Source organism: Xiphias gladius, chromosome 20 (assembly GCF_016859285.1).
Source record: "Xiphias gladius isolate SHS-SW01 ecotype Sanya breed wild chromosome 20, ASM1685928v1, whole genome shotgun sequence".
Classification (NCBI taxonomy): domain Eukaryota; kingdom Metazoa; phylum Chordata; class Actinopteri; order Istiophoriformes; family Xiphiidae; genus Xiphias; species Xiphias gladius.
Window position 1 is genome coordinate 15,916,194 of NC_053419.1, and position 12,279 is coordinate 15,928,472.

The 12,279-nt window shown below is 40.3% G+C and overlaps 1 protein-coding gene across 1 annotated transcript in view; it reads left to right on the forward strand.

Annotated features, from left to right (window-relative positions):
- The window catches only part of nup214 (nucleoporin 214), a 60,086-nt gene extending 54,238 nt beyond the window's left edge, over window positions 1-5,848 (forward strand). Inside the window, exon 36 of the mRNA XM_040157351.1 lies at window positions 5,713-5,848. Coding sequence (XP_040013285.1) covers window positions 5,713-5,725 — 13 coding nt within the window. The 3' untranslated portion in view covers window positions 5,726-5,848. The remainder of the gene's footprint in view (window positions 1-5,712) is intronic.
- The last annotated feature ends 6,431 nt before the right edge of the window (window positions 5,849-12,279 follow it).

Here is a 12,279-nt window from a genome sequence, read left to right on the forward strand (position 1 = left end):
GCCCTCGAGTTACAATGTGAGATCCAGGGCGCGCGAGAGAAACAGCGTCCTGAGCAGACCTGAGTTCATGTCCTTGAACCATCAGCCCCTCCGCGGCGGCGGCGGCGGCGTCGGCGGCTGCGGCGGCGGCGGCGCCCCCTCTGAGAGCCGGTGCAGCGCACGGGCGGGGGGTCAAGCAGCAAGCAAAAAAAGCCAGCAGAAGAAAAAACCCCCCCACACAGGCAGCAGGGAGGGGAGAGAGTCAAAAAAATGCCAGAGGAAGACTGTATGCAGCTGAACCCCCTCCCAAAAGAATATATATACTCCCTCCTCTCTGACATCCATCTGTCTGTCTCTATGGGGGGGGGTGTGGGTGTGTCGTCCTCCCTCCCTGGGTGGGGTGCCCCTCCATCGCCGCCTGTTGGCGCTCACGGGGCACGGCATCACGTGGATCATTGGCACTATCGTGTGTCTCACGAGGAGCAACACTCTGGCCGGACAAGAGGTCCTGGTCAACCTGCTGCTTGGTAAATGCCACATCACACTCACCAGCCTGTCCCGAAACATGCGGCTCATCCATAGAAAAGCTACCACCAGCGCCATGGCTGTGTGAAGAGGTTCACACCAAGAACCAGAGCCACTAGAACGACCTACGCCCACAGTCTGCTTTTTATTTTTACCCGCTTTTATTTTCGCCCGGTGAATCAGTCTTGGCGGTGCCAAGTCATGCAGTATGCTCTAGGCATACAGTCACACTTCCAAAGAACATATTAGTTTAAACACAACGGTTTACTTAACTTCTAAATGCGCCTTGTACCATGCACGAGTGTGCATAACACTTTCTGCCAAGGCCTATCTTATAAAGGGCTTATAAATTGTAACTCATATGATTAAAACATTACGTATTATTGCTTTATAGATCAGAGGATGTGAAGGGTATCTTTACAGGACGACCGTAAAAAATGTTCTTACGAATGACTTATTACAGTTCCACGAGTCTTTGATAAATGGTTTATTAACTATTAACTAAGCACAAACCCATCATAAGGTATGATTTGATAGTAAGCGGCTCATTATTTGTTTTCACAGACACACACACACACACACACTTTCTAATACAAAGTGGCCCCTGGTAATCCTTATTATGACTGACACATTATAAATATTTTTGCTGATTGTGCCTCAGCAACAGAGAACAAAAGCTGCAAATTCAGACTTTGACAGAAGACAGAATGGCAACATGCGTCGCTTTTGTGCCGTTAAAGTCAACATTATGTATTAGGAAGGAAGTTTTTTTTTTAGGTTGCAGCTTTTCTGTCTATTCTTCTATTCTTTTTTTGGGGGGGGGGGTTTACAAGTATCCCTCACAGTCTAATGCAATCCAGTACAGTAGCCCCACAATAAATACCTTTAATCATCATCATCCATGAAACTTTTGTTTAGTTTTTGTAGTTTTTAGAATGAGGTTAACATTACTGCATGTAATGTAGCAATATAATGCAATTTACGCAATGGTTCATGATATTAAGTTGTGCCACATAGTTTTAGCTGAAAAACAAGATGCCTTTGATCAACGCTCATTCAGGAGCAAATGGTTTCGCAAACACTTCGAAGTCCCCGAAATGCATTCAGACATTAGGCTTGTTAACAGTTTTTATTTGATATGGTTATGTCCCGTGAGTCCATACATAAAAAGGTCTTTGTTGTTGCTGATCAAGTATTGAATTGTTTTTCTGTCTCTGCTGGGGGCAATAACAGTGTAAAAGCAGCACATTTTATTTCAAAATATTTTTACAGCAAAGAGCAGATGACATGAAACTGAATTTTAAGAATGATTCATGGAGCTGTGTGTGTGTGTGTGGGTGTGTGTGTGTGTGTGTTTGTATGGGTGCGTGCAGGCAAGTGCGCATGTACACACACATGCACGGTCTTGACCCAAACACAGATTATTGACCAAAAAGCAGTACAAATCCCCTGGCTGTAGCTACATTGAGCTCTGATTGGAAGCCAGTAAATCTCTGGATTTGGGACACTGCTGTATTGTGTTCGGGACATTGTTCAACCCTAAATGCTTGTTCATTATTTGTCGGTCCAGGATCATTTCTGGTCTATTGAGGTCAGTGAGTAGAAAATCTACGGACATATTGAACAGTGGGTGCGGAATTAAGATTCAATGCTGACTGAAATTCTGATTTGTTTTCGTCTAACGGGGAAGTAATCAGCCAAGACTGGTCTGCAAGGATCTGGTTTAGTTCAGTCCACTGTTATGACCTTATGAACTGTGCAATGCAGAAATATTTCCCATATAGTGTTTTGAAAACAGTCTAGTCAAATGACTGGGACTATCTATAAGACAACTGAACATATCAGAGGCTCGAAAGCAGACCTTGACAGCGCAGAGGATGTTCCCACTGTTATCAACTGTGATGTAGTCCGGCTTTGGTGTTTTCTGGTTTCTTCGACTGTGTTACTTAGTTCCTCCAGAGACCTAATTACTCCACTTCTCAAAGAGTTCGTGTTTACTTAAAATAATGCAATTCCATTCAAAGCGTAGCGGCGGTATAAACAACTGCTATAGATGCTTGGGGCATCAAAATGGTGCTAAAATGTCAGTTTGCACTAATTAATCAACTTATGCATGAAGGACGCCCTTAGAGTAACTTAATATATATCAGCAGTTGCAGAACAGTTCACTTACACTGAAAGTGTTTATGGTTTATAACTTACTTTCAGTTTCAGGATCTTTTAGTGTGAGAGTAAAAGACCACAACTATTTGAAGCTTTAAAACCTGCTTGGGTGAGTTGATTTCTAAGGCAGAAATTACAAATTGTTGCTGTTATTTCGTCTTCCATTGTCAACATTTCTGCAAATGTAGTTAGCCTCGTGGCTAATTTTCAACTGCAGTCCTTTGGCAAAATGTTCTGAAACCATTGAAAGGATGGTTCCAAATTACAGAAGACAGAAGAGAACAAGCCCATAATAGCAACAAATTAAGCATTCTTTCACAGTGCATAAGCCATGCGTATTTACAGATTTACACGGCAAGTCGGCAGAGGTGAAGGCAGCGATATCAAAAGCTATCACCAGTTGTTCAGGAATGAAAGGGGCAGCGTTTGATGTGCTCTGAAGGCCCAACTCCCCGTACTATAGTTGAGGCCTGCATGGATTGTGACAGCAACAAACAGACATGATAAGCCCATGCTCACAAAGCTGTTGTCTGTAATTAATTTTTCATTAAGCTTCATGGAGCAGATAGCTCAGTATTCAGCATTATATTTCAAGTGGCTTAAATCTGTACACCTCTTTTCTTTTTTTTTTTTTTTTGCAAATGTTTTACGGGCCACAGCGAGTCAGTCGGAATCAGTGACAGACTAAGCTCTCTCATCCTTGCTGCAGTGGCAAAGAAGGTACTCTGATCGGGCAAAGCATTAAGCATTGTGCTAGTACTCCATCTCAGCTTGGTACTGCGCAAAACAATGGGCATTGTGGGATTTCCTCGCAATGCAAATTGATCTGTGGCAGCCTGACCAGTTATCCGCCCACACCTGTTTCACTTCTTGGAGGCGGAGTTTCCGTTCCCAATTTAGCAGTTTCCCCCTTGGACAGTCAATCTAAGTTCAGCACCCAGGATCCTACTTACTGATGGAGAGTGTTTGACCGCTCAAAACTAGCTGTTGTTAACCGTTATTGTGTGATCGACACTTCAAATGTGTTACCACACTGTGCTGACTGCATTTGCGCCGTCTGTTCTGACAGTGTTTCAAAGCTAAGAACACAATCTGCCAGCACAAAACCATAGAGGGTACAAGTGAGATTTTACTGGAAAACAAGCAAAGGCTAAACCTAGAATTTTGCACAATCATCCCCACATTCTTGAAGACTTTATTCCTTGATGCATTGATGATGCCAAACAAACCTAACAAGAGAAACTGAATCATCCCTGTTGCTAGACGTTGTTAGTCCGCTGAAGGGCACCACAAAAAGGCTTGTGCTCACAGCTGATAAAATGATGTGTCATCGCTTGGCTCACCTTCTGCCTCTCCTCAGTACTTTGGAGATGTTGACTGTCCCAGAGCGCCATGGGGCTGCACCAGTACATTACAAGCCTGCCTACCTCTCCTTTGTTCCTTTATCTCTTCCTTTATTATTTGGATTTTTTCCCAGTGACCATGTGAATGACAGCACCTCACCAGCCTTTTAAGAGCTGGAATGGAAGTTAAAATAATGGCCCCATTAGGACAGTGAGTAGGTGAGTGGAATGAGAAGTAGGGCGGCATAACCAATACACTATGTCAAACAACTGACAGTGTGTGTGTTTGTGAGTGTGAGTGTGTGTTGAGATGGCAGACTTGAATAGAAGTTAATGATGGCGATGGTAGGGATATTTTTGGGAGTGCTATGGAGCTATAAAAGGCATCTGCAAACGTCTGGTATGTGGACTCAGGGCAAATGCTACTTGGTATTGTATGCCTTATCAGTTATCTTGGTCACCAAGATATCTATTTACATATAAGTACTGTAGTTGTTTTCTGCTCTGTTTGAAGACTCGCTACATTGAATAAGTCCTGGTAAAACCGCACTGTTCCACTGTGACAATTTTTTTTACTCTTATTTGTACATTATCTGTATTTTGCTCTTATTAATATTTTTCTGTCCAGTATTGTTCACACAATTAACAAGACTAGAAGTCTACAGCCATGCTAGCAGCCCTGTGAGACTGTGTTCAGGCAAAAGGTGCTTCGAGGGAAATGCTAATATCAAATGCTAACATCATGAAGGGTTGTACCAAATGTATTGAGAGTCCGTCCATTAGTTGTTGAGATATTTCATCCAAAACCCCAAATGTGGTGGAGATACAGGGAAAGTCAGGACATCACCAACATTAGTGGGATACATTCTCTTGGAACCATGGATGCTTGTACAAGATTTCCAACCCGTAGTTGTTGAGATATTTATCTCTGTCTATACTAAAAATCCTTCAAAGGAGACAGTCTGACGAGTATAAATCATTCTTTGGTTTAACTGCCCACAACTCGTGTTTTGAAAAGGCCATAACCTCCAGCGAGGGGTTGAAAAGGAGACATAGCTTCGTTTTAAGGAGTCACTAACAAAAAAACAAAAATTTAACACAAATTTAGGACAGATGGTAATGGAGAAAACTAGACCCGGCTCATAAAAAAATAGTCATTAGTGCATAACTATGCATGGTCCAGTGGTGGAAAGTAACTACATACATTTACTGAAACACTGTATTTTACTCAGTGCTAATACTTGAGTGTTTCCATTGTATATCTTTCTTACTTCTACTCCGCTTCATTTCTGTTGGAAATATTGCACTTCTTACATTTATCTGACAGCTATAGTTACGGGTTGCTTTTCAGATTAAGATTTAACATTAAAAAATGGAAAAGTTTATTTATATATACATAATATGCATCTTTATGGATTAAACCAGTGGATCCTGCCTTTTTAAATAACAAATAAGTAGTGTCTACTCGGAGCCAAATGTCATGTTTAAGATGTCTATGAATTGTGAGCAGTTAGCAGTGTCATGGAGTATTTTTCACTCCTTGACACTGCTAACTGGATTAGCAGTGCCGGGATTGTTGTATCGGTACTTCTACTTAAGTAAATTGTCTTAATACTTCTATCACCACTGGCATTATCTGGGTTTATAGCGTGTCAGCACAAATTCTTAGTCTTTATAATCTACCTCCCTTTTTCTGTGACAGCCCTCATCCTTGACGTCATGACTGTGGCTGGAGTCCAGAGACTGGTGAAGCGCAGAGGACCCTGGGAGATGACGCCAGGCTTCCTGGACTGTGTCGCCATGGACTTCTACTCCTTCCCTGCTGCACATGCCAGCCGAGCCGCTATGGTCTCCAAGTTCCTGCTGTCCCACCTGGTCCTGGCTGTGCCGCTTCGCATCCTGTTGGTGCTGTGGGCCTTTCTGGTGGGCATGTCGCGGGTGCTGCTGGGGAAACACCACCTCACTGATATGGTGTGTGGCTTCGCACTTGGCATGCTCCACTTCAGCTTGATGGAGACAGTGTGGCTCTCATCAAGCGCCTGCCAGACTCTTATTTCTATAAGCACACTCAGCTGGAGCCCCTTTTTCTGAGCTCTTGATATAAGGCTATGCTAGAACACAAGGCTTATTTGATACACTAACCCCCCAATGTCAAAGACTTAGGTAGTTCTTGTAAGTTACTTTTTCCAAGGGTCCGAAGTTCTTATTACAGGCTGTGAACAGAGAAGCTTTATTATCTGGATTCAGATGCTGGCTTGCATGTAACAGCCAAGACAGGCAGGTTACAAGACCTTGATAATGCTTCACAAATCCTAGTATCTTCAGCCTGATCTACTCACACACACACCGCTAGTGCTCCTTCATAATAAAGGGAAAAATAAGACAACTGCGAACTGACAGCAGTTTGGTGAAAATGTACATGTAGGATTAAGGTTTTTTTTATTTTATAAGATTTTTTTTTTTTTCTGCTTTTGAGATTTTTGATTCTCATACAGTATAAAAGCTGGTACCATTCATCTATAACTTTCATTTCAATAAATTCTGTCTTGAGTCCGTGTGCCTCCTTCTCTTTACCATCTTACTTCCTTTTACACCCACTTACTTCCACTCTCTTACCTCTTCCTGTTTTCTCAATTTTTTTTGTAAATGATTGTGCTTTTACTTTGGGCTACAATGTTGAACACTGAATAGATTTTGGTGTAAGGCTGTATTATTGGATGTGACGCTGAAATATATCAAGTGATTGTTGTTTGGATATCTCACATTGTTCCTACTATTATGACTATTATGTTTGGAATTCTGTTCTTTTTACTGCATGTTTATCAAATACGAACAAATCTCACACTTGCACAGAATTTAACAGTTTTCTTATAGGGTCTAATATGATTTCCTTCAACGTGCCATTTACAGTATGCTTTAATGAGTTGAAAGGTTTTTTTTATTGCTCCTCACATTGCAGGCTGCTGCAGTCGGCACATTAGCCTAACAGATGCGTATGGTTTTGTGAGTGATGCTGATTCTATGCCCCAATAAACAACTGAAGCGTGTACACTATGTGTGTGTGGATGCAAGCAGAAATATCTGATTGAAGTATCAGTTTTTAAAAAATTATGCCTTTATTTTACAAATGTGTTTTTTATGGATATGAAACCTGATTTTTTTTTTTTTTTCCTTAGTTTTTTTTGTGGCAAAAATCTTTCAGTGCATTAGTTTGGCGTATAAATACAGTTTTGTGTACATTTGTCGAGTTTGCTCTGTACAGGGATCTGTATTTCATGTCTTTACTTTGTTTTTCCATCTTATTAATAAAATGAGGTGATCTTTCTTTAAAATGTGGATGCCTTATATTCAAAAATGAAATTTAAATGAAACGGTCTGCCAACCAGAATGAGGAAAACATCGTTAAACATAAATTGATGAATGATGTTTGTGGATCAGCTGAATCCTATAAGAAGCTTAACTGCCTAGTTATAACGCAGCTTTCCACAATAAATTGTTTTGGTTGCCTCCAGCATCACATGGCCTGTAAGGCATCACATGGCGCACAACTTGGTCAGCAAAAGAATAAAGAAGTGTGGTCTGTCGAAACCTCAGGCATGGTCACCATCTCTCCGGCAGTGATAAACTTCAGAGTAAAAAAAAGAAATAAAAATGTGAAGATCCACTGTTACATCTTAGCCGTTCCAGTGAGTGCTACAAGAGTGCTCTTCAGTATGCAAGGTTGGAGTTCATTTCACATGAAGCTTAATTGATTTGTCATCAACAGATATTGTTTCAGTTTTGGCCTCATGGTTACTTACTATGATTTTTAGACCAAGGTTTACCTGACTGAGACTTGATCCAGGCGGCATACATTCATGTACTACACCATTAGGGCAGTGTGCCCTCACAGCCTTTGACGCTGGTTTCCTGTCACGCTACCGTTACGACAGGCAATCTGACAGGAAACAACACAAATGCAATAGGGTCTGCTGTGAAACAGTTCAAGTAGCAGGAACAGAAACTGCTGCTTTGTAGATGCTCTCCGGCAGAGAGAGAGTCGGTCGGTAAAACTTTAAAACTATTGTTGAATTTTCAGCAGTCAGAGATTGTTATGCGCCCCCTGGTCATGTGTGCACAGTTAGCAAGAATAACTTCTAAGAATAACTTGGAAAAACTGCTGTATCTGAGGAACATTTGTACCAAATTCCACCATCTTCATTTTCATTGAAAAAAATGTAATCAAGTAGTGTAGAGTAGCAGAGACAGAAACGGTGAAGGGTGCAGGCCATGCCAGGCACATGTCCCTAACAAGAACCCTTTTCTCTCTACAAATGAAGATACACACTGACGTACTGTATCTCACAAATCAAACAGTATTCATACCAAGAAACTAATGGATCACATACAGGGCGATATATCAAAAGAGAGAGTGACATTCATTAAGCTGCAGTAGCCTTACTTGACACCATTGAACTGTACAGTCCTGGTTGAAATTATTGTGTCCCCTGAATTTCAAGTACAGAATTTAGAATATCTTCGGAAATAAGTGCAACCATTTTTGTGTAATCCAAATATTTTAATAAAATATCTAAAGTGACTCAACGATCTTTACGAATGATGGTTTTACGGCATAAAAAGGGGCTGATTATTTCTCTTTTTCACAAAGGCAAAGACAAGAGAGCTGATGGAGAACTTCAGAAAGGCTATTATCAAAAACAATATCAATTCCAAACGCTACAAGGAAATGTTTTTTGTATTTTCTTTCGTTCAGTAACCTTGTAAATTTTATTATAATATTCTGATTATACAAAATTGGGGGATTTGCATTTATTTCAGAAGATATTCTATATTCTGTACCTAAAAATTCAGGGGTGCCGATAATCTCAACCAGGATTGTATTTAAAGACTTTTTCTCCATGATTTGTCAAGGACAAATAAAAGTTGAATTTAAACAGCATTCCATCACACTGAGGATATATTCTCTCATTCTGACCAAGTTGTCGTTTAGTACGGGATGACTCTCTCCTAGCAAAACGTGAGAGACATCACAGTTTGCTACAAGATCCGGGTTTGTTTGAATTATGCACCAGAAACCAAGGCCTCTACAACCCTGCAGAACATGAAGCCAAAATATCACCGTGAGTAAGTGCTGATAGTGCTCGCAGGCCTGTTTCCACACGCACTGAGTCAACAGACACCACACTTCCTCCTGTTGTGTCTTTATTCTCTGTTTGTGTCATGCCCTTAGTTATATATAAAACAGATAGAGGTAACGGTAGACATCACAACTTCACAGTTGCCACTGATCTCTGTCTGTGCTGTAGGTGTGTACCTCTGTGCGTGTTATAATTGCCAAACGCTTGTTCTGGTGGTTGTCAGTGACATTTGCATTTTTGTCATCCTTCTAAGTATGTTCAGAAATGTTCCCTTCCTCAGGATTAATAAAAAAAACTACTATCTAAAAGATCAGCCCTGGAAGCACTGCAGGCTTGTGAAAGCATTTGTCACTGGTCTGCAAAGTAACTACATACAAATTAAATAAATGCCCAAGAAACTGTTTTGGAGGGAAGCACAGAATATGGTTAGTAGCACTCTAGAAACATACAGCACATAGGCTCACTTTCATCTACTTTAATAAACATTTATGCTGTTTATACATTTTGTTTACACGGTAATTCATGTTAATTCATTATTCTTTTTTGCACCGTTTAAATCTGTACAATTTAATAGTGAATCTGTGGGGTTTTTTTGTTTGTTTGTTTTTATTTTGCTGTGGGATCACTGGGAGATATTTACAGCCTTTCGAAAGACTGGTTGCAGGAGGGTTAGACGAGTGCTCCCTCTACAGGAATCTGCTTGATTACGCTTCAGTACTCCAGGAACCAGTCTTGGTTGATATTAATCACGATATCATCATGAACGCTGGCAATGCTATTGAAAGTTTTTGGGTTTTTTTTAGCATTTGTTTGCTTACAAAACAAAAACCTTATAATGTAACTTTTTCTATTATAACAGACTGAAAAGCTACCGATCATTGCCTCTGTTTCACTGAAGAAGAATGTCCTGCATCTCTGTTTCAAACGCACTGCCTTAATTTCATCCCTTTAAGTGAAGTCACAGTGAGGAGCTCTTTCAGCAGAGTGTAGTGTGTTCACACTATATCCCTTTTACAGACAACTTTCTTCTGAACTGACGCAGATGTAATATTGTTTAAAAAGAAATTACAGATGCCCCTCTTTTGGGTTTTGAATCTCTTAAAATGAGTAGAATAGAGGTGAGTAAATGACAAAATAAATACAGTAAATAAAAAGCTACAAGCTAGAATGGATTTTTTTTTTTTCAAATACAGTAAATTCATCCATTTTAAGCAGCTAAAATCAGGAGGGGGTTCCATGTTTGTTTTAATGCTGTATGAATTTATGCCATATTGTGTAAATATATTACCAGATTTTACAGAATTTCTAATTCCAATTAAAAAACGCGTACATCTCAGAGTTCATTTCTCTGTTTATATAATCAAAAACATTTTCATCACATTGATCAATTTACAGCATATGTATTCTGTACAATCAAAATAACTTTCTGTTGATGCAGTGTTGTTATTTTGGCACTATCGATCACTGTTGAACCAGACATACTGTATAAGACAATCCCACATAATTAATTCGTAACCCATTCTTGTACAACAGTTACAAAAGACTAACCCATTACTTAGGCACTTAAAACTGATGCACTCCAGATCACGCACTGACAGAGGAACCAGTGTTCAATTAATGTATTCAGCCATGCAGACTTCTTCTTTTCAGGCTGTTCACATGTTAATGCTGCTAAATAGATTATTTCCTGTTAATGAGAAGTAATCCTACTGACACCAGGTGCTTACCAGTACATAAACTAGCCTGAGTCCATCAACTAAGAATAGGTCACATCACCACTGTATTAGTCAACAGGGGGTAGAGAATCGAACTGATAATTATTTAGGTGAAAATGCTGAATATCATTATTTCGAAAACTGAAAACAGCAGATCGGTTTACTCGCATTCTTATACATTTTAACATTTTAGTGCTGTTTTTCTTTGTTGTCATTTTCCGAGTTTTCCGTTAATACTGTGTAAAGAGGTGCTTGGAAGATCGGGGCCATTAGCAGGTTGGGGGAATCAAAGCAGAAGCAATGCATGCACTGCAACTCTCCGAGAAACAAGATACTGGCATGTGGTCCAGTCTATTCAGAGACCTGTTCCTTTAGTGCATCTGTCCCCTTACCTTTCCTGTATCTTAGGGTATCTATTTTATCTCCGCTCGCAAACTGTCGATGTCACACCATCGTGTCACAGCGAGAGCTACATGTCGTTAGTGAAAAGACCACAGCATTTGGGTTGCACCATGTCACGTTTCGAGCTGGAGCCGGCGGATTTGTACTTGGTAATGCCTGAACTTGGTCATGGCGTATTCGTACTAAGTTGTACATATACACATACAGAGACAATTTAATGCACAACTGCTGCCTGGTAAATGTTACATGAGCGGATCACAGAGTTCCTGAAAGGTCAAATCACCGTTATTTTTCTGAGTTTGATGCATACCCAGTGATGACAATTTGACGGTCTGTCTGGGAGTTGTGGTCAAGCCTCAACAAAGGCTGTGGCTCAGCTGGTGGAACAGGTTGCTCATATATTGCAGGGTTGTTGGTTTGATGCCTGAGTTCTGGGCAAGATACTGAACCTCAATTGCTCCCAGTCGCAACGGTTGGGCCAGTGCCTTGCATGGTAGCATTGGTGTGTGTGTGTGTGTGTGTGTGTGTGTGTGTGTGTGTGTGTGTGTGTGTGTCAATGAATAAGTGCTTTGGATAAAAGGGCTATACTCAGTAAATGCAGTCCATTTACCATCCTGATATATTAGAAGAACAGAGAGTGTATTCAAATTTTATTTCTGGGCCACCCTTCATTCAGGTTAGTGAGATTTAAAGTGCTTTACAGGTGACAAAATGTAAACAGTGAAACTATTTGAAACTGAAAGAGACTGAATATGAAAGGATTTATTCTTCATTGATCGCAAATACTTTGTGACTGCAACAGATAAATGATCTCTTATGTGTTCTTTAAACAGAATTTAATACTAAATAATCACACAAAAGTCGTCTATACTCCCAGCTGTACTGTCGGGGTGCGTCCTATTTGATCTAATAATACTGTCTTCATTATTATATGCCTGTAATGTAAGAGGGAATTTTTAGGGTTTCATTGCAGTGACATTTTGCTGCAGTGTGTAATTTTATACTCAAGAACGA